We start from the raw sequence: 26,099 nt of genomic DNA on the forward strand, positions 1-26,099 counted from the left end.
GTGAGAAATCCCAGGACATAGTAGGAAGCTGAAATTCATTGTGGTCATTCCTTGATAGCTATCCCAGGGCGCTACAAAGCCGTTTTTTTTAATTTCTCCACCCAAAAATTTTCACGCATTTTTGAATTTGATGTAACCAGTAATGACCAGAGTCATCAAAAATTAATTGTTTATTATAAATTAACAGCACCAATTTTCAAAAAAAGAAGCTTGTTACGCCCTTGCAAGGTCAATCAGGAACAGAATAAAAAAAACGGCACACAAATCTGATGAACGGTTTTCGAGTTCTTGCTTTCCTCAGCACCACAACTAGCAAAAAAATCTGTTCTGAGAAAACAGGCCGAGGAAGTTTAAAACACGTGTTTTCTTCAAAAAGCTCCAGCACAGTAGCTAGAAGTGTCCTGCCGCACTCGTTGCTTTTTTTGCCTGGCCTCCATCTTCTCTTGGTGTCTTTAGAATTCTTTTTTAGGCGTAAAGCGTCTTTTTGACGAGCTCGCTGGATGGCCAGATGACCTGGTTGAAGTCCAATGGAGTCCGATATCACTTGGGTTGCTTTGCAGCAGCCGGCATTGTAGCGCAGCACTGCTTCATGCAGTGCTGTTTCTACCGCGATCAAGGATGAGTGTTGTTCCTTCGGCATCAGAGACCACAGAATGGAGTGGAATGATTCTGATGCATTTTGCGTCTTCGCTCCCAGGCAGCGCTGAAGAAGCGACTTTTGTGACAGTCTTTCGTAGATGGGCAGCATAGCTGCAGCGACATAGTCCGGTAGGCTGTGTTTATGTTTTGGCTGTGGCTCACGCTTTGCCTCTGCAGCTCTATGGCGGCACCACGATTGAGCCCCCTCTGGGCAAAGTTCATGGTGAGGGTCCTGGTCAGTCGATGTGACGTGGTGATATGTTGCCATCACTGCACGCTGCATGGCTGTTAGGTCAGTTGAATTGTTTCTCAGGGCCTAACCATAATATCCTGTCTCGCTTTTCAATGAGGGCTTTAGTCAGCTTCCCCTTCCCACTCAGTGGCTTATCACTTTTCTGCACAATGTTTCGAAGAGCACTTCCAATCCTTTTCTGAACATGGTTCAGACACTCTTCTTTTACAATTGGCACTAGCCCGTACACATTCTCTTCTGTGAGGGCAGCGAAGGTACGGCTGTCTCCGTCGGACACAAGAGTGGTGTACCGCAGGCCATGCTTGGATACAGACCGCCCAAAGAGAGTCAAGCATGCCTCCACTTCCATGCTTCCCGATTTTGCGACTGTGTTTTTCTGGCAAATGTGGTGCTTCTGCCAGCTTTCGTATGCTGCATCTCCAGGTTTGGGCCCTGTTTGGCATCCAAGGCAGTGGTTTGAAAGAACTACAGCATCCAAGATGAGACATGTAAAAAAGTCAATTACCGATCCCCCTCCGATGTGTGATGTGTGACCCCGCTTATGCCATGTGCCATCGTACACTACGGTGATGTCCTTGCAGAAGCTGGGGTCCATTTCTTTATATGTTTTGATCACTGCTGTGGTAGAACCAGCATAAAACTTCTCCAAAGCGCTGGCCTCTGGCTTCCTGAACGTCTCTTTCAAGTGCTTTTGAAACGTCTTGTGGTGAAGACCTCTGTAAGAGACGTTCATGGCAGCCCAAAAGTCATTAAGAGCTGTTTGCCCCTTGCCTATTTGCTTTATAGCCATTATGGCGCGGACATTTACATCGAAGGCCTGCGTGTCCTTTTTGCGGGGTGATGTCCATAATTTATCGACGGTGCCACAAGAGGCACACACGACTTCAAGTTTTGTTGCAAGTCCAAGCTTGGTGCTCTCTCGGACAGTCATAGCACCTATCAAACATTCTTTGCACACTGTGCGGCTGAGCACGACGTTAAAGATGTTCATTTGAACGAGCGAAAAATGTTCGCCCTCACTTGTCACTGCAGGTGCAAGAGCCGGCTGCATCAGTTGAAATTTCTTCTGCGTCGCCGGCGTAGACTCGAGTTCAGCGCGAACGGCGTCACGACGTTTCGCATTCGCATCGATTTCTTCCTTCGTTAGGAAACGCGTCCGCAGATGAAGCGACGGTTCACTCACGCTCGATGGCGGCACCGATTCAGACGAAGTGCTGGGTCCGGCGATATCAGAAGCACTCGGTGTCACGCTCGATGGCACCGATTCAGACGAAGTGCTGGGTCCGGCGATATCAGAAGCACTCGGTGTCACACTGGATGGCATCGATTCGGAGCACGTGTCGAGCCCAGCGATCTCGGAAACACTCGGTGCATTTGCGGCTCCAGCCACACTCGATGTGTCGGATTCTCGACTGGCGACAGCCGACAACACAGTTCCGTCGCTGCAAGCGTCTACGCAGTCGGCACCCGCAGCAGAATAGCGGAATTTCGATGATCGTACAAGCCGCATAGCGCGCCTCCGTGCAACGGACTTCCGCACTGACTTTGGCTTCGTTGCCGGCATCGCCCGCAACAACAAAGACGAAAGGCACAGAACTAGTGCAAAAAAAAAAAAAAAAACGAGAGAAAATGATCAAAAAGATAGCACAAGGCGAAGAGCGGCTCGTAAGCAGGCGTCTGTCGAGGCGGACGGAGCAGAGAGCAACAACGAAGCGAGCGCGCTGGACGCGCCATCGAGAGGAGCGACCGCCCCCGCTGCTGCACAGCAGCCAATGGCGGGCACGCTTTCTCCCGCGAGATATGAATGCGCTGCTCTAGCCAATCAGCGCTCTGCATCGCATCGCGGGAAAACGCCAATAGCGTCTCAACTGTGCTGCCGACGCCATTTTGCAAGGCGGCGAACGAGAGAGAAAGAATTCACGGTCAAAACAACACCAAGATGGCGCGGGACGACCGCATGGTCCGGGAATGGCGCGCGCGCGAAGTTTGGTTTGATTTCGAGATTTGCGCCTGTTTTGGACGCCGCGGCGGCCTCGAAAATAGTATTTTTTTTTGCACTTTGCGGTTGAATTAGGTGCTGATAATTACAGAATAGGTAGTTTATGAGACATACAACCCAAAAATGTGGTTTTTCAAAAACCGACTTTTTCGCAATTTTTCGGTTTTCAAGGGCCGCATCCCCCCTTAAGAACGTTCCACTTAAAAACAGGTAAAAGGGACGGTGATGAAATGCTAAGATCTATGGAGGAGTACGTGTTGTTTGCAAGGCTAAAATACGTAGGCTCCTTTGTATTTAAAAGACATAAACTAGAAGAGAAAAGGAGCTGTTCAATGAGACGTCCTCGCGCATCACAGTGAGCATCGCCCCACAGGACATTGTGTGCATTAAAATCACCTAGAATCAGAAACGGCTCTGGGAGTTCATCTATTAATGATTCCAGATCACGTCTGTGTAGCTGTTGATGCGGTGGTATGTACACAGAACATATGGTAATGAGTTTATTAAAAAGTACAGCTCGAATGGCCACTGCCTCAAGGGCCGTTTGGAGCTTCAAATGCTGGCATGCTATACTACGATCGACTATAATGGCTACACCGCCAGATGGTACGACAGGATCCTCCCGGTCTTTTCGGAAAATAATATATTGTCGTAGGAAGTCCTTGTGCTTAGGAGTTAAGTGCGTTTCTTGCACACATAGCACTTTCGTGTTAAACTTACACAGAAGTTCTTGGACGTCATCTAAATTTCTAAGTATTCCCCTTACGTTCCACTGTATGATTTTGTCCATTGTGGAAAAAAAAAAGGAAAAAAGTGCTGTGTGCAAAGAAGACGGTGATTAACTCATTTTACAGGGCCTTTGTCGGGCCCTGTAATCGGCGTTCTGTCCTCTTTGGGGCGGTCGAGCGAAGCTCGCCGCTCTTTCGGCGCTTCCTGCGCCGTTTGGCTTGAACTGGTGTCCATAGCCTCTTGCGAGGCACTGGACACCCGCTCTAAAGAGCGATCTATGCGTCGCTTAGACTTCGCCTCGATCGACGAAGTCTTTGTCCCCACCGAGCTGGGGGTTGATGAAGCCCCATTGGCCTCATGATTGCCATGGCTGCTGCCAAAGCTTGTAGAGGTCACTGGTGTGGACAGGCTGAATGTGGGCAGGGCAGCGCTGGCTGCTCCCGCCGCAGGGGCTTGTGGCATTGGCCTCGGCACGCTAGGCGCGGTCCGGGCAACTGCCAAGGGCCTTTGTGGTGCCGCCCTTCGTTGCACCACTTCGGCAAAAGGTGTTTTTAGTGCTAATGATAACGAGACCTGTTGTCTTGCTTCCCTGAATGTGATATTTTCCTCAACTTTTATAGTTATTATTTCTTTTTCTCTTTTCCAGGCTGGGCACGCTCTGGAGTATGCGGGGTGACTACCTTCGCAGTTAGCACAGAGGACCTCGTCGTGACTGCATTCATCAGCACTGTGGCCGGTTGTGCCACACTTAGCACACATCAGCTGTCCTCGGCAGCTCTGGGATGCATGACCAAATCGCTGGCATTTGAAACAGCGCCTCGGGTTTGGAATGAAGGGTCGGACATGGAGTTTTACATAGCCAGTTTCGAGAGTCTCGGGTAAAGTGGTTGAGTTGAAGGTGAGTATCAAGTGCTTTGTTGATATTTCATTGTTGTTACGTCTGATTTTGATGCGCTGGACATGTATTACACCTTGATCCTTCCATCCATCAAAGAGCTCTTCTTCAACTCAGTGTCATCAAATCTTCGTCCGATACCACGCCCTTCACTGTATTCATGGTACGGTGTGCGCTCACAGAGACGGGGATGTTACCAAAGGCTACGAGGTGCGAGAGTTTGTTGTACTGTTCCTTGTCTTTTAATTCGAGAAGCAGATCTCCACTTGCCATCTTCGTGGCCTTATAACCGGTTCCAATGGTCTCTCTCAAGCACTTGGCCACAAGGAAGGGTGAGATTGCTCTAGCTTTTGTAGATGATTGTTCGCAGTGGAGGACATGGTATTTTGGGAAAGTTTCTCTGTTTTTGGGCCAAAGTAGGAAAGTTGCGTCGGTGCGTACCCTTTTCGAAGCACGATCAGTTAAAGAGGGGGTCGGGGATCCCATGAGAAAATGTGTATTTTTCGGTAACGGCGCCTCCCACCCACCACGGAGTCCAACGAGGGGACGTGGCAGAGCATATGGGCATGTCTGCGCAACGCCAGCAGTACGCAGTTACTATAACCCAATATGGTTTACCCTAGTTTGGATAGCCACACAAGGTTAACCCTTGCCACCAGGAAAAATTGAAAGTAAAATGAAGTAAGGAGAAGACAGGAAAGATGTAAAGTGAGAACAAAAGACGAAGATATAGGGAGAGAGAGATAGGAAAAGGCGACTGCCGATTTCCCCTGGGTGGGTCAGCCCAGAGGTGCCGTCTACGTGAAGCCGGGGCCAAAGGGGTGTGTTGCCTCTGCCGGGGGGCCTTAAAGGTTCAATCACCCAGCGTCGGCTCAACCCCCAGGATCCCCTTTTCCCCGGACACGGCAAAGCCACGCACGGCTAGGCGTGGGAGGGAGTCAAAACTTCCCTGTTAGCTCGGGTTCGTGGTGTCGCTACACACCAAACGCCTACTTGCGCAGGCGCCCCTGCGGGGATGCATATAAATGAGTGCCAAGCAGTGTGTAGTTATATACAATGCTTATTGGTTATAAATGCAATGTGGTGTTGAATGTGAATTTCATTTTGCCTTCATTATTACTGCTTTGTCGTATCAGATATAGCTAGATATAGCGTGAAATTGGCAAAGACGAGGTCTGGGCATATTTCCCAGGTAGTTGTTTGTGTCCTGTCATACAAAACTCATCGTAGAGCATATCAAGACGTCACCTGAACCATTCATTTTTCCTAAATTAATGGGTGTTGAATTTACGAGCTTTTTACTGGATCTGCTTTTGTTTTCTGCTTTTGCTTTCGCACATGTCTGAAAATTCAGTGCCTTTAAAGAGACCGCAAAAACTTGGCAGAAACTGTTTCACCAAACCGGGTACATGCATTTGACGTTTTACGGTTTCCTGTTTGCAGGGGTTTATGGATTCCTCAAACAGCCAAAACATTGGTTAAACTATAGTAAGCTTAAAAGGCTACGCACTGGGCAGCAGCCACTCACCAAGGGCAGCTGCCAGCTGCCGATGCACCACAATGTCGGCATAGCGCCGGATGGGTGATGTGAAGTGCGTGTAGAGAGGCACGTTGAGAGCATAGTGGGAAAACGACAAGGGATCCTCTCGACGCCCCGCACAGAAGTAGACGGCCATCTGCGGTCACCAGAAGAGCATGCGTAGATGCAATCAATGGGACATTTTGTATTCCAACAAACAAGGGTTGGATATAATGGAGCACAGAGCTGGGCATTTCAGCTACTTTGGCTGAGCACCTAGCCACCACACTTGGGCACTGCCATGGCTCTCCTTCCCAAGTATGGACTGAGCCCAATGCTGCTTATCTTTGGTGATCCTTGTCTTTCCTGTTTATTCTTTGCACTAAAAGAAAGAGTATGCCAATCTGCCATGCTTCCAAGTAATATCATCTTTATATAAAACCTTGAGCCCAGATAGATGTCGCAGGATGAATGAGGGCAAACACACACTTCAACATCACTTATGTCCAATGGTGCCCTAAAACTTCCCCCTTCTATTTACAGTTACTACCATTTTGCCCCCAGCTGACTTCTATATACCTCAAAGCTCCCATAGTTCATCTTTTAACTGCTGTACTTGACCGCACGTCAATTCTTGCAACTTATGCCGATACTCTTTTTTAAGTGAATTAGTTAACAACACGGTGACAAATGGTAAGTCCTGTAATCTTCAAATAATACCTTCCCACAACCCTCAGACCTAAAGCTCTCCTTATCAAAAATACATGAAATTTTCCATAGAAAAGTGTCAATTCTTGCAACTTATGCCGATACTCTTTTTTAAGTGAATTAGTTAACAACACGGTGACAAATGGTAAGTCCTGTAATCTTCAAATAATACCTTCCCACAACCCTCAGACCTAAAGCTCTCCTTATCAAAAATACATGAAATTTTCCATAGAAAAGTGTCAGGTGCATAATACCTATCCCTGCAGAAGGGCAATTCACACAAGTTTGAATACTAATGTTCCTGACTGCCGCCCCGTCGTGGTGGTCTAGCGGCTAAGGTACTCGGCTGCTGACCCGCAAGTCGCGGGTTCAAATCCCGGCTGCGGCGGCTGCATTTCTGATGGAGGCGGAAATGTTGTAGGCCCGTGTGCTCAGATTTGGGTGCTTGTTAAAGAACCCCAGGTGGTCGAAATTTCCGGAGCCCTCCACTACGGCATCTCTCATAATCAAATGGTAGTTTTGGGACGTTAAACCCCACAAATCAAATCATCAAATCAATCAATGTTCCTGACCGCCATAGCTAGACGCTAAAAGGCTGTCAGCTTTGTGCAAAATCTTCACTCACCTTCATCGGCTTGGAGAGCAAGTGCGTGAGAACGTTGAGTTTGGCTTGTGACAGCTCGTCTGTGCCCACCATAGCGTTCAGGGAGGCCTGCGGCACAAACACATGAGGCAACGCTTTCAACGCAAGTGGGCCAATATGAGCATCACACGGTGCATTGCCTCAGCTTGGTAGTCAATAATAAGCCGGCATCACAAAAGAGTGCGTAAGTGGTAATTTCGAGAGCACAGATGTTCAGCAAGCATAACGCACAGAAGGCAATGAAAAAATGAAGGACAGCAGAAAAAAATATGGGTGTGTGAATATTTGAAGTTCCAAATGTTTTTCAGGTAAGCCTTGCTACTCGATTCGCACCAGAATATTACTATGTGAAGAAGTCGAACGCTCGAAAATAAATATAATGAATCAACAATGAAAAATGGGCATGCAGCAGGCTTTGCGGTGTGTTGTGGGGCGTGCACGCGCGAAACTGCTGGCCACTTCCACCAGTGCTCCCAATGGCGACCACACAACAAGCTTGCCAGAGGGGTATGCTGCCAATGCGTATAATACCCAATGAACCAGCCAGCAATTGCTTAACGAAGCACATAGCAGCTTTATCGCTTTTGCATGTCCGTTAGCGTGATGCTATTGCCCGCGAATTTTGGATTCGTCTCGTACATTGGCACCATAAGCGGTAATTAGGCATATGACTTCAGGCAGTAAGCCTAGTAGCGATGTACATGGCCATGATGCCAGATATTTCAAAGTGGATCATCATCATCATCATCAGCCTGACTACGTCCACTGCAGGACAAAGGCCTCTACCATGTTCCGCCAGTTAACTCGGTCCTGTGCTTGCTGCTGCCAATTTATACCCGCAAATTTCTTAATTTCATCTGCCCACCTAACCTTCTGTCTCCCCCTAACCCGCTTGCCTTCTTTGGGAATCCAGTCAGTTACCCTAAATGACCAGCGGTAATCCTGTCTACGCGCTACACGCCCGGCCCATGTCTATTTCCTCTTCTTGATTTCAACTATGATATCCTTAACCCCTGTTTGTTCCCTAATCCACTCTGCTCTCTTCTTGTCTCTTAAGGTTACACCTACCATTTTTCTTTCCATTGCTCGCTGCGACATCCTCAATTTAAACAGAACCCTCTTTGTAAGTCTCCAGGTTTCTGCTCCGTAGCTAAGTACCGGCAAGATAGAGCTGTTATATACCTTCCTTTTGAGGGATAGTGGCACTCTACCTGTCATAATTCGAGTGCTTGCCAAATATGCTCCACCCCATTCTTATTCTAGTTACTTCAATCTTGTGGTTCGGCTCCGCTGTTGTTACCTGCCCTAAGTAGACATACTCTTTTACAACTTGAAGTGCACTATTACCTATCTTGAAGCGCTGCTCTCTTCCGAGGTCGCGGCGATGGCGTAGTGGTTAGAGCATCTGCCTCGTATGCAAAAGGTCTGTGGTTCGAATCCCGGTGCCACGCAGTTCCCAACAGGATAAAAAAAAAAAGAATCCGCGTGGTGATGGAACTGCATTAAGAGGCCTGGGGTGCGGCCTCACCGGCAATTACCGCCAGTAACGCACTCCCTCACCAGAGAAGGATTGGCCACCCTGGTGCAGTATTTGGCCACTACCTCTCACATGCATACGTCAAATAACTCACGGCCCTCAGTCCCCAGCAGCTGCGAAGCAACTGACCACAGCGGCGATCAGATCTGCAACGCAGCAGAGGGTGCTAAGAATCTGTGGATCCGGACAGGCCGCCATTGAAACCTGAACTTAGCAACATTTAACGCTAGAACCTTATGAAGTGAGGGAAGTCTAGCTCCACTATTCAAGAAGCTAGAGGGTGTTAAATAGGGTATAATAGGGCTCAGTGAGGTTAGGAAGACAAACGAGGCCTATACACTGCTACAGGATGGGCACGTCCTGTGCTATCGGGGGCACGGCTGACAAAAGGAGCTGGGAGTGGGATTCCTTATCCACAGAAACATAGCTGGCAACATAGAGGAATACTATAGCATTTATGAAAGGGTGGTAGGTATCGTTATTGAACTGAATAAGAGATACAAGATGAAAGTGGTACAGGCCTACGCACCTACATCCAGCCATGATGACGCTTCAGTTGAAAGCTTCTATGAAGACGTGGAATCGGGAATGAGTAAGGTAAAAACACAGTATACTATACTGATGGGAAACTTTAATGCAAAAGTAGGGAAGAACCAGGCTGGAGACCAGGCAGTAGGAGATTATGGCAACGGTGCTAGAAACGCTAGAGCAGAGCTACTGGTAGAATTCGCAGAACGCAATAATTTACGGATTTCGAATACCTTCTACCGAAAACGAGGAAACCGCAAGTGAACAGGGAGGAGCCCTAATGGCGAAAATGAAAACGAAATAGACTTTATAATGAGTGCACACCCAGGCATCGTGCAGGATGTGGAAGTGATTGGCAAGGTATGATGCAGTGACCATAGAATGGTACGGTCTCGAATTAACCTAGACTTGAAGAAGGAACGACAGAAACTGATACGCAAGAAGCCAATCAATGAGCTAGCATTGAGAGGGAAGTACAGGAATTCAGAGTCTCGCTTCAGAACAGGTACTCGGCTCTTAGTGAGGAAACCAACCTTAGCGTAGATACAATGAATGATAATCTGACGAGTATCATTACGGAGTGTGCAGTGGAAGTTGGAGGCAGAGTAGTTAGGCAGGACACTGGCAAGCTTTCTGAGGAAACGAAGAATCTGATTAAAAAGCGTCAAATCATGAAAGTGTGAAGTACAACAGACAAAATAGAACTGGCAGAGCTTTCGAAGTTGATTAATAGGCGTAAGGTATCCGATGTAACAAGGTATCCCGATAAAAAACAAGAAATAAATCTTGGAATCACCTCAGAACAACAAAACAAAAGAACAACACAAAGAAAATTGAACACGCCCTGAAAAACGGAGGAAGCAACAAAGCAGTGAAGAGGTAACTTGGATAGGCCAAAATCGGATGTATGCACCAAGGGACAAAGAAGGCAAAATAACTACCAATAAAGATAGGATAATTGAAATAGCAGAGGAGTTTTACAGAGATCTGTACAGTAACTGGGACAACCACGACCTTAATACAATAAGAACTATCAGTAACCCAGATGACGCCCCCACCAGTAATGATAGAAGAAGTCAGAAAAGCTTTGGAGAGCATGCAAAGAGGCAAAGCTGCTAATGAGGAACAGGTAACATCAGATCTGCTGACAGATGGAGGACAGATTGTGCTAGAAAAACTAGCCACCCTGTTTACGAGGTGTCTCCTGACGGGAAAAATACCAGAGCCTTGGAAGAATGCTAACACCATCTTAAGGGGGGACGCGGCTTTGAGATCGCGAAAAATGGCAAAAAAATTGATTTTTTGAAACTCAAATTTTCAGTTTCTGGAACCCTTTCAATATCTGGTTACAAAATATCTACACTGAAAACCGCGCAGAAGTTTCACCCACCTAGGTAGCAAAGCTTTTTCTGGAAATGGCGAGAAAACGGCGATTTCCAAAAAATTATAGCTTCGCGATGCTTGGGCCGGGAGCCGGCTTCTTGAGCTCATTGGAAAGAGCATTTCTCCGTGTTTAACTTTCCCGCCTCAGATGGCTCCTCCCTTTAACAACAAGCGAGCAAAAAGCAAATGTTTGAAGGTCGTTTTGAGGCCCTTGATTGGCCGTGGCCGCCATATTGCCTCAGCTCGCCTCGCCTTTGGCCCGATGCTCGCTCCGGGAGATCGTCGTCTGCTGCTTGTGCGTCGTGAGGACATGGCTCTTGAAAATCGCCACTTCGTGACGTGTTCACGGCTTGATAATCACTTAAGATATAACTACGCTTTAGTTACGAGCAGTAAGCGGATGCGCGATTAGGTTACTACGAGCGGGAGCACGGTCTACGAGCACCGTGCGTCATCGGAGTCGTCTTTAGCCCTAACTCCGCTGACAGCGAGACTGCGGGCAGGAACGATGCGCAAGCGCACTCTTGGCGACGTGCTTTTTCGCAAGGAATGTACCACATCACTCGCTAGCTCCTCTGAATCACGCATGGGCATGTTACGCATCGGCAGCGGACAACACAGTCAAGCTCGTCACCCCCCCTCCCTTCACTGCCAAGGATCGCTCGGAACAGCGGCTAGCAGTTTCGCGCGTCGTCATTCGAAAATGCGATGCCAAGTCCAGTGAGTGCCGATTTTTCGTTTCGTAGTTACACATTTCTCGCATCGTCATCGAACGCCGCCGGCAAGTGCATTACGCGCCGGCTGCATTTTCCCTGCGGCCGCGCACCCCACGGTCATATATGGAGAGCTGTCAATAAGCTTTTGTGATGCGATTCAGACGTGCTTGGAGCCGTGCTTGATATCGCCACGAAGGTCTATGAATGTTCCGAGGTTAATGTAGGTGCTGTAGATTAGAGTTTCTGCGACCGGCTGAATGATGATGCGTTTCACGGCTAGAGCGGCGAAAGAGCATGTGTGAATCAGGGGCACGAATTTTTATATGCCCGTTTCGTGTCATTAAGTATACTGCTAGAAATTCCCGTGCCACCAGTCTTCTGCCCATAACTTTGTTGTTATTTAGAAAGAAGGCATAGGCCGTCATGGTGTGATCTATTTTTCTGATGCAATAAACCTCTCTCCAAATAAAAAAAAAGTTCAGTGAATATTTGTAATCAAGTACTTAATTACTCTAATTACAACTTCAGCACAAAAAAAAGTATGTAATAATTTCAGTATATGGTTTTATTCAATTACAACCTTTTCTGTCATACCTATCACACCACTCCTTCATACAAACAACTTGGTTTGAAATCCATACTTGTTCTTTGTAAATCATGAAAAGGAGTAAATCATGAAAAGAAGTCAAATATCACAAGACAAACCTGAGATCACAACTTTTAGGTGTCTTAGAAACGTAAAAAAAAGTTGAAACTTTCAACGCAGCTTTCTCAATACTGTTTTTTTTTTTTTTTTGAGTTATGCTCAGCTCCTCCACATGGTTCAATGAAGAAATAATTTGTTTCTTGTAAAGTATTTGCGGTATCGCTTCAAAATTTTTATGGAAGCACTGTGAGGTTATTCTTAGTGTCTGTGCCAATTTTCAACAATATCCAACGAGAAACAAAAAAGTTAATTGAAAAAAGCCTGTCGGAAACTTCGACAGTCTTTTTCTCACAAGTGTGTTTTGGACATTGTGCATTGCTCGTGGAAAGAGTAGCACGAGAATGACTGGACCGATTTTGATTTTGTTTTTTTTTCCTGAATCCCTGAACACTGCTTGTGGGTACAGCAATCTTCAATTTCTGTTTTGTGGCCCTGTTATTCTTCTAGACGATGACTTGTCCGTGCCACTGTTTCTGACAATATGTGTCGGCAGCCATGATGATCTCTAAAAAAAAAAACTTATTAAAAAATTCTGAGAGTGCCATACCCTGTAGCTTTCTTTTGAGTAAAGATCAACACCATTCGCAGCTTCCTGGCATGTTTTGTTGCAGCGCTAGGCTTTCCACGAGCAGACCATGTAATTGGATCGTGTGGCATTATGTCACTTGAGAACTACTGAAGCTATCATTATGAAACTGCATATTTCCCTATTCGTGACACTTATGAGTATGCATGCCAAATTTCATTGCTGTAGGTCAACAAATAAAAAAGTGTTTTTTCAATGCCACCTCCCCCCATAATACATAGGAAAGGAGATGACAAGGACTTGAATAATTACAGGCCGATCAGCTTGCTCTCTGTTGTATACAAGCTATTTACAAAGGTAATTGCTAACAGAGTAAGGAAAACATTAAAATTCAATCAACCAAAGGAACAAGCAGGATTTCGAACAGGCTACTCAACAATCGCCCACATTCATCTATCAATCAGGTAATAGAGAAATGCTCAGAATATAGCCAACCACTATACATAGCCTTCATTGATTACAAGAAGGGGTTTGATTCAGTAGAAATATCAGCCGTCATGCAGACACTGCGGAATCAGGGCCTCAATGAAGTATATATAAACATCCAGGAAAAAATCTACAGGGGATCAACTGCTACCTTAGTGCTTCATAAAGAAAGCAACAGAATACCAATAAAAAAGGGTATAAGGCAGGGGGACACAATCTCCCCAACGCTATTTACCACGTGCTTACAGGAGGTTTTCAGAAGCCTAGAATGGGAACAATTAGGGATAAGAGTTAGTAATGGAGAGTACCTTAGTAACCTGCGCTTTGCCGATGACATTCAATGCTGAGTAACTCAGGGGAAGAATTGCAACTCATGATTACGGAGTTAGGTAAGGAGAGCAGAAAGGTGGGTCTTAAAACTAATCAAAGTGGATACAACATGCTCAATCATGAGTACAATAAGTCATCCCACAATGGTCTGTGTCAGAGGGTCCTATGTATTGATAAGCAGAAAAAAGCGATGTATCGGCGAAGAAACCAGACTGAACGCCATTCATGGTTTCAACTTCTTTTTTCGTTCTCTGGCAGTGCTCGCCTGCGCACATTTATTCCTTCCTGTTTTTCTACACTCCCACCCCCAAGTAGAGCTGCACAACTCTATCTTGAACAATTTCTGCCTGGTCTTCTTAAAAACATTCCACTTCGGGCTTTCAGTCTGCAAGTTCAGATGGTTTCATCTCAACGGGGGTCAATGTCTGCAATTTGACCACAGGGCCTTACACTTTTACCGATGTTGGACACCTCGATGATCGACACATCATATAGTTGGAGACCACTGCTAGTATGTGCTGAGCAAAGATAAAGCATGTGCCGTTCCCGTAATACTATTTCTTCCAGATACATTGGCGATCTATCAGCTTTTGATAGTAGTTCAGCTTCTTGCTGTCCCGTTGAGTAGCATAATGACTTCAAGCTTCGTAGGCATTCGATTGTTCCGGAGAAGACAATGACGAACGTCTAGTGTTCTCACACGTAGAGTTCAGCTGTCTTGGAATAACAATTGTGCGCTCTTGAGTGCGCTCTTTCTCAGCATCTTGCTCGACGAGGACTTGAATGATCGGATAAATATCTCCCGGCAGTTATGCCACCAAGTCGCACCGCGTGACATATAAACTTGCGTTCACTTTGATACGTCGAGAGTAACAATGCCAATAAAGAGCTCTTCATCATATTCCGAATTCCACGTAAATCTGGCCATGCTGTCCTAAATGTGAGGGCATGATCATTCAGCATTATTGGCACTCGTTTACAAGCCAAAAACCTTTGGAGCGCCATAAAGAAGGCATTGGTAGTGACGCAGCTAGTCAAATCGGGGAGAACAGCTGTTGTAGTTTTACATGTCCCAAGAGTCTTCAGGCTGGCACTAGCAAGTATATGGGGCTCCAGATTGAGGTTCACTCCTTTGTCAAGGCAGCCATTGAGAGATGTGGTGCCTTGAGTGCGTAACAATTTGTCGAACGTGAATTGCTTCAGTGTCGGAGCTACCTCTCTAACTTGCCCAGAATCCGTAACGCCCGCTGCTTCGAGGTATCGGAACGACTGTGGAATCTGAGAGATTGTGTCATCATCGCTAGTTGTTTCCACTCGCAGAACGCAGACCACGAGGTTAGTGTTGCCATAAGAAGCTCTTTGACGACTGGGTCCATGCAGTGTCTATCCAAGCATCGTGTTGATTGACACCAATCTTGGAACTTCCGTGCTTCTCACTATTTCTCCACTAGCTAACTTCCACAGGTCAGCTCCAATCAACAAGCTGATGCTGGTCGCTGTCTTCGCCTCAAGAAATTTCGTTTTCTCACCAATGACCTGGCCCTCGAGATGCAACTGCTGCAAGATGTGGCTATCGGCTGTCGATGAAAGAATGTCACAGATTATTGCGACGACTATTGCTCGAACGATATGAGTGTCGGCAGAGTATTGACTGCGCAGGGGAACTTAACGACCCTTTGTCTTTCTGACAAAGTTAGGGATGTGTTGTCAAACGTGTTGAATGCAAGCCATTTCTCTCGATTGATTGATTGATATGTGGGCTTTAACATACCTAAACCACAATATGATTATGAGAGACGCCGTAGTGGAGGGCTCCGGAAATTTCGATCCCCTGGGGTTGTTTAATGTGCACCCAAATCTGAGCACACAAGCCTACAACAAAGCCGTTTTTCTCCCAGTACCTGCAAATGTTGTTTGGTTGAGAGTTCTTTCGTAATCAAAGATGACTGACTGCATCCGTTCGCGCTGCTCGATTCGTTGTGTAGTACCGATGCGGTGCTGGGGCTGCCGCCTCAAGTTCTCTGTGCATGGCCATCTACCGGTTGGTCATTAAAGGGCTTATACTGATCTACTGATCCCGACATTCAAGCTCAATACGTGTAGAGGTGAACAGCTCTTTTAATTCCGCACCGGATGTAGCAGCTGCCACAACTGGCTCGAAGACGTTTGCAGCAGACCCGTTTTCTCTTAGTGCCCGACTGTGCTTTCCCCGAATATAGAGAAAAATAATGTCGTACGGCAGGCCTTCTGTAAAATATCAATCAGCATAGCCGAAAAACTGAGTGTGGGACCGTTTAGCGCAGCTAGATGCTGGATGTTCAGCTGCACCGTATCGTAAAGTTTCCTGGGGCCGAGAACGTAGCTTTGCCATTATTACGTGAGGTAGATTGCAACCGCTGATAAGTGGTCTTGCTCGATCTCCAAAGCATTCCTTTACTAACTGGACGGCGTCTGTGTAACAAACTTTGGAAGTTGGAAAACCACATATCGCCGCTACCGCTTCAACCGCAAAATAATGACGTCGATGGAAGAACTTTGTTGCTGTTGACAAAGAGTTGTTCAGGTAGACAATTTGCTCGAACTGCTCTCAGAAAGCCAAACATTCCTGTATGTCACCTCTAAATGTTGGCATGCCAAGGTTCGGGAGTCTTGGGCCAATTCTGGTCGGAACGCCAGGAGGTCATAAGGTAGCGTTCTGAAGAGCAGCCACTGCTGTACTGTCTTTGCGTCTTAAATTGTCCATCTTGGAGCGAATCTCGGTGAGAATGCTGATAGCTTGGTTGTTATATTCTGTTGCCGCGACATACTCCGCTTCGAGCTCCTCGAGAGCTAGGTGCTCTTTGACCGCATCATTGATTTTTCAGAGCTTGTTGTAGCTAGCTGACAAGTGGTCATAAATACCTGTGAGCTTGGGCTTGTCTGTGGTGGGATCTGTCAGCAGCAACCGTGCTTCTTGTAGAAGCTTTGTGTTCAGGGTTCGTCTGGCAAAGCGCTTAGTTTTGATGCAATCCATCAGATCTGGTGTTGGATTCGATTATGCCTGGGACCATGCCGATCAGGAACGATCTGTTGCAGTCCTTGCCGCCCGCAGCATAACGTGGTCGAGAAGAAGGTCCCCTCGAGTCGTGCAATGAAGGAGACGTGTCCGTACGAGGACTTTATGCACCACAATGTGAAAAAAGCTATGAATTGGAGATAGAAACCAGACTGAATGCCCTTCATGGTTTCAACTTCTCTGGCAGTGCTTGCCTGCACGTGTTTATTGCTAAACCTCTACACATAAGTTCGCTAAGCCTACCTTAAAAGCCCCTGACACCAAACTTGGAAACTCGAGATGCTTGTGTTGTTTGATAAACCTGTATGCAGGGCCACCTCTGACCTATCATTAGTGGCAAGTGTTGCCTAGAAGATATATTAATTTGGTTTTAATGTGCCCTACCGAGTATTCAGGTACAATCGACATTCTCTGTGGTTTCACGTAGACCTGGGATCCCCTAGTGACATTGCAGAGGTCAAGAACATTTGCGGGGCGCGCACGATACCTCGACTGGGACCCAGCAAGGGCTATTGTTCGTCCCCCCTCTCCCTCTGTTGTCAGGCTGCTTTCGAGGTGGTTTGGGCTGTTTATGCCAGGAATGCTTTTCTGTTTTCTGAGAGGTACATGCTTAAAGCCCCCCCCCCCCCCATTGTTTCATTCTTCACCTCCCCATGAGTCCCCCTATTTGAAAACAGCGTGTTTCAGCATCACCGAAGCATGAGCACAAGTAGTCTCGGGCGTTGCCCCGCTGTGGGGCGCTAGTTTCTTATGGTAGTTAGGCGGGTGTTTTGAACAGACACAAAATCGTCCTGAATAAATGCCGCTAGGATTATTTATACGATGTGTTAGAGCACGATATATTTTCAACATTAACGGGCACAAAGCTATAAATTACTGCTAAAAGCTTGCAAAGATAACTTTCGCTGTGAGGGGTCCATTGCGTTTTTAAAGGGATCCATTTTAAGGGGAACTTCATTCAGTTTTTTAAGGGGGTCCAATCAGCCATTGGAGGATTGGAGGCTTTAAGGTCGTCAATGCCATAGCGCAATGCAATAGCATCTGCCTTCGCCTTCAAAATCACGCCATCCACGACAATACCTGAACTGCGTACCACCGGTTGGTCATTAAAGGGCTTATACTGATCTACTGATCCCGACATTCAACGCAACCACTCAATGAGGACCTTCTCCATGACAGCATATTAAGCATATTTCGTGGCCTTCCTGTTCAGGCCGCACTTTGACGCATTCAGCAGGATGCTGTCCTTCTTCGCGAAGATAATTTTCAGCGACGACTCGGGAATGTTCAGGTTGCGGAAAATGCTGGCCTTTGTTGATCCGATCCGCTTCTCCACTTCCTCAATTATGCAAAAATTTTCTTTGAGCGTGAGCGGTTTTCGGTTCCACGTCATCGCGAGACGCACAAGTCACAACCAATAATTTGGAAACTTCGCACACCAATGCCAGAATGCACAAATGTTGCACATGGACACGACAGCTGCGGCACACAATCCACCGATGAGGCACACAGGTGAAGGAATGGCCGAATAGTAGTGGGCCTTATTCAATTTTCACAAGCACATACCTCAGCACAATCTTCGACCAATCGCGTGTGGCTAAAACATACCAGGGTCCTCGTCCCTCAGTGTGCTGCTAAAATCCTCCAGCCCTCTAGTAGCTAGACACCGTGGCTTGACGGCAGTTATAGATCCGGTTCCCGCAGCTGTCAACAATCGCTGCTCAACATGTTGGGTGCAACGATGTGAAAATCTTGTGATAGTTATTGCATACTACAAAGCGAGCTCGAAATTATTTGCCACTTACCTGCTCAAGAAAATCACCCTTGAACCAACCAAAAAAAAAAAAACAAGATCACAATAGAAGTGTGCAGTGCAATGCGGCGAAACGAATGCACTCTGGCTGACGGTGGCTCTAGCTAGCTAGGCCGACCGTATTGCGTGTCGAGAAATTGAAGAGGCTCTGTGGTGGCAGCACGGCAAGAGTTAGAATGCGCAAGGAAACGAACTTGGTTTCTTGACTTTTTTTCATTCGGCTGCCCGGCCGGAGCGTGCTTGCGTGCCAATCTGCAGCATCGCCGCCGTTTTTTTGTTCTTCAACAGTCCAGGGAAGCATCGTTAGAAGCGGAGCCAGTTTAAAATTGTGTCATCAATTGAGGTTTTTAATGCACTATTTCTATGGGAGTTTTGCCAGGACCAAGCCAATTCGTCGTGAAACACGGGTGGTCGCAGGACCGGGGGACATTATCGAAGTTGCACTGTAACTATATAAATAACTTAGTGAATAATGTAATTTTTTCTCCTACGCTTTGCTAAGTTTTAAAGCCCCAGTCTCCTCTGTAAATAGTGCAATCGAGATTATAATAAATAAATTTTAAAAATGGTTTTTGAGCAGCATTTGCATAGCTCAAAAAAAAAAAAATGCCCACTTCACACGTGACAAGGGGCTCTCTGTTGTCTGTCTCCTTGGCCAATCTAAAGCATGCATTTTTTTTATGCCCTGCAAAAATGCTGAACCAAGAAGGGTCGAAAGGCGGGCTAAGTTGGTACAGGTTCATACTGAAATATTGGCAATGCGAATTAATGGGACGCCAAGGATAAGTCAAAGGAGTGCAGTTTGGCTCCTCCTTTGCATCCCATGAGTTTGCGCTACCAATATTTTAGCATGTACGCTCAAACGTTGATATAACAAAACTAGATATCACGAAATATAGGCTATAACGAAGTAAGTGAAAAATTGTCTTGCAGTAGGTATAGTGTTAGGAAAAACCCTTTATAAGGAATTTTCGGATATAGCAAACTTAATTTCGTGTAAGATGCAACTTCGTTATAATGAGGTTTGAGTGCATACTGAACCAAGTAGCAGACTTCCTGCTTTTGGACTTATTCTTAGCATCGTCGCCATCTGTGGTGCATGCCAGAGGGGTCAAAGCACCTGCAGAGTGCCAGCCGAGCTGGTGTCCAGGGGGACCCCGTAGGCGGAGCACAGCGCTTCCACCTCGACCAGCTGGGCGTCGTCGGGTGGAGGGTGGGAGCGCAGAAAGGCCTCCTCGGGAAACGCCTTGTACAGCCGGTGAGCCACAGCCATGTTGGCCAGCAGCATCAGCTCCTCAATCACACTGCACAGCCGAGAGCAGTGTCAGGGAGGAGGGCAGATACCAGGCACATGCTAACAGCAAATTTTACATTGAAAGCGAATTAAAATTGAAGAGTGGTTCGATTTGGAACCGAATTGAAATAGTACACATCGCATACTATAAAGAAAAGAAAAAAGAACAAACTTTTTGTGTCCTAACTAACCTGCACAATATTTATTTTTTAACTGAAACAAGGCTAGTGCTAATGTCATTCTTTCTTGGTTCAAAGCAAGAGAGAGCAACAATAGTAACAGAATTTGACTTTCGGCAGAATGTAAGTACCGTAATTACTCGAATCTAGCGTGCACCTTTTTTCCGGCTAAGCAAGTTCAAAAATCGCATGGGTGTTATAATCGAGTACGAACAAAAAAATTACGGTCAATCTATTGCCATCGGCACATCCAAAATGGCCGCCCCCTATGTGCGTCGGCCATTTCTGCCTATGTGTTTCCCATGTGCGGCACTTCGTACGTGTGCTGAGGAGTTCGTCATCTAGTAGTGCATTAGCATCGACGGCGTGGAAGGGCTGACTCCAAAAACTCAAGTGCACCACGATGCCGCTTTTAAAAGAAAAGTCATCGCGTGTGCAGAAACGGACGAAAATCGGGCCGCATGGCGGTCGTTCGGAGTTCCCGAAACGTGCGTGCGGGACCGGCGGAAACAAATGCAGAAGATTGTCGACAGCAAAGCTTCACACAAAGGCTTCAGCGGCCCGTGACGACAGAACTGCTCCAAGTGCGGGCTATGCAATTAGTCTTAGAAAAAGGTCTAATGCGGAGCCAGTTTAAAGCGAGCAGGTGCTGGTAAACTAACTTTATGAAGAGGAAAGGCTTTTCCCTCCGAAGGAACATGCATATGCGAAAAGTTTTGCGGAGAAGTACGATGAAAAGCTTCACAGTTTTCAGAGGTTTGTTCTAAACTAGCGGCGCAACAACGGCTACCTGCTTGGGCAAATCGGGAATGCTGATCAGACGCCTCTTTACTTCGACATGCCTGGCACCACAACCGTCAAGAAGAAGGGGGCGAAGCAAGTTCGCGTGCTGACATCGGTCCACGGTAAAACTACAGTGACGGCAATGCTCTGTTACACGTCAGATGGGCACAAGCTTCGCCCGTACCTCATATTTAAATGGAAGACGCTCCCGAAAGGAGTCGTTTTTTCGAGTTGTGTGATCGTGCGGGCCAGCGAGAAAAATGGATGCGCGTTGCAATCGATGCCTTACGTTTTTTTTTTTTTCCGCGGTGGAAATCGGGTGCGCGTTACAATCGAGGGCGCGGTAGAATCGAGTAAATACGGTACCGTAATTATTCAAATCTAACGCGCGCCTTTTTCCCGGTTAAGAGGGTTCATAAATCGCATGCGTGTTAGAATCGAGTACAAGAAAAGAATGAATACGGTCATTCTATTGCCATTGGCATTTCAAAAATGGCCGCCTCTTACGCGCGTCGGCCATTTCAACCATTGTGTTTCCCGTGCGCGGCACTTCGTACGTGTGCTGAGGAGTTCATCATCTTGTAGTGCATTACCATCGACGGCATGAAAGGGCCGACTCTAAAGACTTGACGAGTGCACCACGATGCCGCTTCTAAAAGAAAAATCATCGAGTGTGCAGAAACGAATGAAAATCGGGCTGCATCACGGTCGTTCGGAGTTCTCGGAACGTGCATGTGGGACTTGCGGAAACAAAAGCAGAAAATTGTCAACAGCAAAGCTTCTCGTAAAGGCTTCAGTGGACTACAGCAGGGTCGGTTTCCGCAAATTGAAGAGCTGCTCGACGAGTATGTGCTTGAGCAGCGAGCAGCACAATGTGGGATAGAACTGCTCCAAGTGCGGGCTATGCAGTTAGCCTTAGAAAAAGGGCTAACGCGGAGCCTGTTCAAAGCAAGCAGGTGCTGGCTAACTAACTTTATGAAGAGGAAAGGCTTTTCCCTCAGAAGGCGACCGGCATATGCCAAAAGTTGCTGGAGGAGTACAAAGAAAAGCTTCACAGTTTTTAGAGGTTCGTCCTAAACTTGTAGCACAATGGCTGCCTGCTTAGACAAATCGGGAATGCCGATCAGACGCCTCTTTACTTCGACATGCCTGGCACTACAACCGTTGAGAAGAAGGGGGTGAAGCAAGTTCAGAAGCTGACATCGGGCCACGAAAAAAACTAGTGACGGCAATGCTCTGTTGCATGTCAGATGGGCACAAGCTTCACCCGTACCTGTTAATGAAATGGAAGACGCTCCCGAAAGGAGTCATTTTCCCGAGTGGTGTGATCGTGCGGGCCAACAAAAAAGGTTGGATGACGACGGACCTGGTCGCCGATTGGATCCATCACGTCTGGCAGAAGCGGCCTGGCCCCGGTTTGGCCTCCGAGCGATGCTCGTGCTCAATGCTTTCAGGTACCATCTCGACCAGTGGATCAAGGACAAGCTTGCTGCGTGCAATACGGACCTTGTAGTCATACCTGGCGGCATGACGTCACATTTTCAACCGCTAGATGTCTGCCTGAACAAGCCGGCGAAGGACAAGATTCGGGCGCTCTACATTGACTGGCTGATAATGCATGCCATGATTTCATGCCAGGCAACAGGATGCAGCACGCCTCTCTCCAAGACTTCGCTGCGTGCGTGGAGGACACGTCGTGTGCAATACTATCAGCCATGGTCATCACGGCATTCAGTAAATGTGGCCTCTCGAAAGCCATGGACGGTACAGAGAATGAGATGCTTTGGGCCGTTGACAGCGATGAGGAGTTGTCCGATTGATTGATTGATTGATTGATTGATTGATTGATTTGTGAGGTTTAACGTCCCAAAACCACCATTTGATTATGAGAGACGCCGTAGTGGAGGGCTCCGGAAATTTCGACCACCTGGGGTTCTTTAACGTGCACCCAAATCTGAGTACACGGGCCTACAACATTTCCGCCTCCATCGGAAATGCAGCCGCCGTAGCCGGGAGATGAGGAGCTGTCCGACAGCGAGGAGGACTGATTTATTACACAACTCATAACGCCGCCCTAGTGGTCACAGTTTTAGCTGCAGGGCCGGCTGCTTGACTGTGTTTTTTCTTTCGAAAATTCAGTGCATCAAAACTCAAATACTTGTTCTCAATGTGCGAAGGTTGACTCTTAAGGACTTTTTTTTTTTTCTCTTTCTCTTCTATCGCGAAAAATGGGCGCGCGTAACAATCGATGTCTTACTTATTTTTTTCGTCGTGGAAACCAGGTACGCGTTACAATCGAGGGCGCGGTAGAATCAAGTAAATACGGTAATAGCCTCCCTAGCAAAAATGCCAATAGAAAAATGTATTGGTCCTTATAAAGAAATCTTATTGGTTCTATAAGAGCTGTATTGGTATTTTATTGATATTATTAGAATTCCACCGGAACCAATAAAAACCAATTGGCCACAACTATTTGTCACTGATAAGACCAATAGGGTGCCTATAGGTTGTAGCTATTTGTCACCTATAGAACCAAAAGACACGTATTGGCACCATTAAGGTTCAATAGGAGACAGCCATTTGCACCCTATCAGAACAATAAATATGTATTGGTACCTATAGGCGATAGCTATTGATGCATATTGGTACTCATAGGCTCTGATAGGGGAGACGTATTTTTCCCCTATAGAATCATTAATTCTATTTGTCATTTATAAAACTAGCTGGTGTGAATTGCCACCAGAATCAATTGTGAGGTTGTATGCATGGTATTAAGAGGCCATTCATATATGTATTTCACTCATTGGCAAATTCAATCAAAAGGGAGTTTTTGATTTGTTCAATATATGAGCAAAGTGACAGATATATATGTATTCAAAAATATCGCAACCATATATTTTAATAAATATCACTAAAGTAATTTGACGTCCAACTATGAACTTGAATAATTTCGTTCTGCACTCAAGATTATGATTATAATGTTTGTAGGCTATATAAGCCCACTAAATAAGTGTTCACAGAAGGAAAACTTATCATAGAGTTGAAAAAAGAACGTGACTACAGGTAGCGTTTCAGCAGAGAGTCGCGTTGTTCGTCTAGGGGCAGCAGTGTACTGCTTTCCTTCAAAGTGCAAACAGGTTGGGAAAATCAACTATTAACGAAATGATCAAAGTCAAAGTGTACGGTAGAAAAGCCCTGCTTGAATGTTTATACCCGTAATGAATGCATCGTCCATTTCAGCCGGTGGGTGATTATGGTTCTTCGAATATTAAAAAAAAAGAAACGTGAACAGTACGTCTTCCCGCTTTGGTTGTCGCGCTACTTCCCGAACACTTGTAGCCTTGGTGGTAATAAAAAGACAAGTCATTCATGATGCACAATAACGAGACTAGCGTAACCAAGCAAGAGCACGGTAAAGACAAATCCAGTAAAGACAGCGCTGTTCGTATATCTTTCAGTTGCACCTGCACATAGTGAATACGTAGGCGAGCTTGTTCGAGCACGTGAATAGCGAACATCGGTGTTCACGTTCGCTGCCGCAGCCCGCTCTCTCTTACTGCATGTCGCCCATGCGTGAAAGAGTTACACAGAAATTATTATTCATACCTCAGTACAAACTAAAACAGTAAAGGTCGAATATTTGAAAGATGCTGCAGTGCAATACAGGCTTAAAAAAATAAAAATGCAATAATGTCGCTAGAAGGCGCTATATGTCTTACATTTTATTTTTATTTGTTCCACCAACATTTCAGTTTGCTATGCTTCTTATTATCTTTTAATGTGTCTGCAGCTGAGTATATTTGACGAGAGAAAAGTATTGCAATAAAAAGCGAGAAAAAAAAACACTTGATTTTGTGGCATGACCACAGCACGAGTGCTCAAGACAGCAAGTGTGCGTGCGAGCCGACGACAGCCAGCCACAGCTCAGCTGTTGTCGGCCAAGTGTGTCGGGCGGCGTGGTTGTGCTTGGTGTTTGTATTTATTCGAAAGTATTTTAAAGTTAAATTGGCACATATAAAATTGCGACGATGATCCTAGATTAGTCATGAACGTCAAAGGAGTTACAGTGCTAAAAACAGCGCCTCGGACCAGTGCCAACACGATGCCCACCAAAGTGATTTCTTCCGGACGCACAGACGCACACCCTTCAGCTGTTAGGTACGTGAACTGTTTTATATATTGGCGCACGTATGTGCCAGTGGCAGCGACAACGAACCAGCACGAGTGGCCTTGGCCGAGGGCAGAGACGAAGAAGACATTGCAGTCTTTGTCCTGTGATCGATAAAGCGTATTTGTATCGCTTATTTGTATCACTATACAAATAAGCGATAAAGCGTATAAAGCAATCATTGGATTGGCTAGGCTAGATTAGCTTTGGCATTTGTTTCATGGTTGCTAGACTGCCGTGGCCACTTCCGCCGTTCATAAATTTTGCCTGTTTTAGTTTCATTTAACTAATCTAAGTTAAAAAAATGTTCCGATTACCCAAAACTTTTTATCATTAAATATATAGGAGACCAACTAAATGTGCCTACATAGTTTCGTTTATGCGGCTTTTCCATTTAACTGAGTTTCGTTTAATGGGAGTCCACTGTATTTACCAGGCGCACAAAGGTCACTGCAATCATTGCAGTCTCCAGTTGCGAAAAGCGCGTGCTTTTTAGACACAGCGAGGTAACAACTGAGGCGCTTATTTGTGTGCGTCTGTACCTGTGAGTACATTTCTTGCGTAATTTGTGCTTGAGAAACACGGGGCACGTTTCGATCTGCTTTCCATTTTGCGCATGAGCTTCTAATTTGTTGCTCTCGCATTCATTGCTTCACCTTTGCAGCAAAGCTGTGACTTTTTTATTACCTACAGTTAGAGGCAACAATCAATAACCGCTTGGCCTAACTGTCAGACCCAATTGATTTGGCTGTGCGTGACAAAGGAACAAAGCACCCCCTGAAAATTCCCCTTTCTCACTTGATTCCCTTCAACACACATGAGCTGGTTAATGCAAATGCCCCCCCTCACCGGTGGCTCTCGGTGTGCTCGTAGACAGAGAAACCATAGGGCTGGAAGTTCTCGCCAAGTGAGAAGACCACCTTGACCTGGTCCAGTCGTAGAGCTCCCCCTTCAAAGCGGCGCCTGCGCATGGACTCCGTCATGCCATGCAGAACGTGCAGGCATTGAGCTATCTCCGCCACTGTGTGCTTGCCAAAGACTTCCGGAAGCTCGCCCGGCACACGTTCCCGGTCGGGGTCATCCAGGAGGTCCTAAAAGATGATGGTTTCCCCACAAATGTGAGCAAAAAGTACAAATGACGGAGGCCTTTGTTTTACAAGGCTGCTCCTACTTCGAGAGCTCATGCAGGAATCGCATAGATTTGTGGTAA

The 26,099-nt window shown here is 46.4% G+C and overlaps 1 protein-coding gene across 4 annotated transcripts in view; it reads right to left on the reverse strand.

Moving 5' to 3' along the window:
* The window catches only part of LOC119168780 (DIS3-like exonuclease 2), a 220,597-nt gene that overhangs the window by 25,106 nt on the left and 169,392 nt on the right, over positions 1–26,099 (reverse strand). For all 4 annotated transcript variants that reach the window (XM_037420144.2, XM_037420143.2, XM_037420146.2 and 1 more), the window contains 4 exons: positions 25,739–25,980; positions 19,586–19,769; positions 7,368–7,454; positions 6,044–6,191 (listed from right to left, as the gene is read on the reverse strand). In XM_037420144.2, the coding sequence (XP_037276041.2) occupies positions 6,044–6,191; positions 7,368–7,454; positions 19,586–19,769; positions 25,739–25,980 (661 nt within the window). The remainder of the gene's footprint in view (positions 1–6,043; positions 6,192–7,367; positions 7,455–19,585; positions 19,770–25,738; positions 25,981–26,099) is intronic.

This window comes from Rhipicephalus microplus, chromosome 3, assembly GCF_043290135.1.
Source record: "Rhipicephalus microplus isolate Deutch F79 chromosome 3, USDA_Rmic, whole genome shotgun sequence".
NCBI lineage: Eukaryota > Metazoa > Arthropoda > Arachnida > Ixodida > Ixodidae > Rhipicephalus > Rhipicephalus microplus.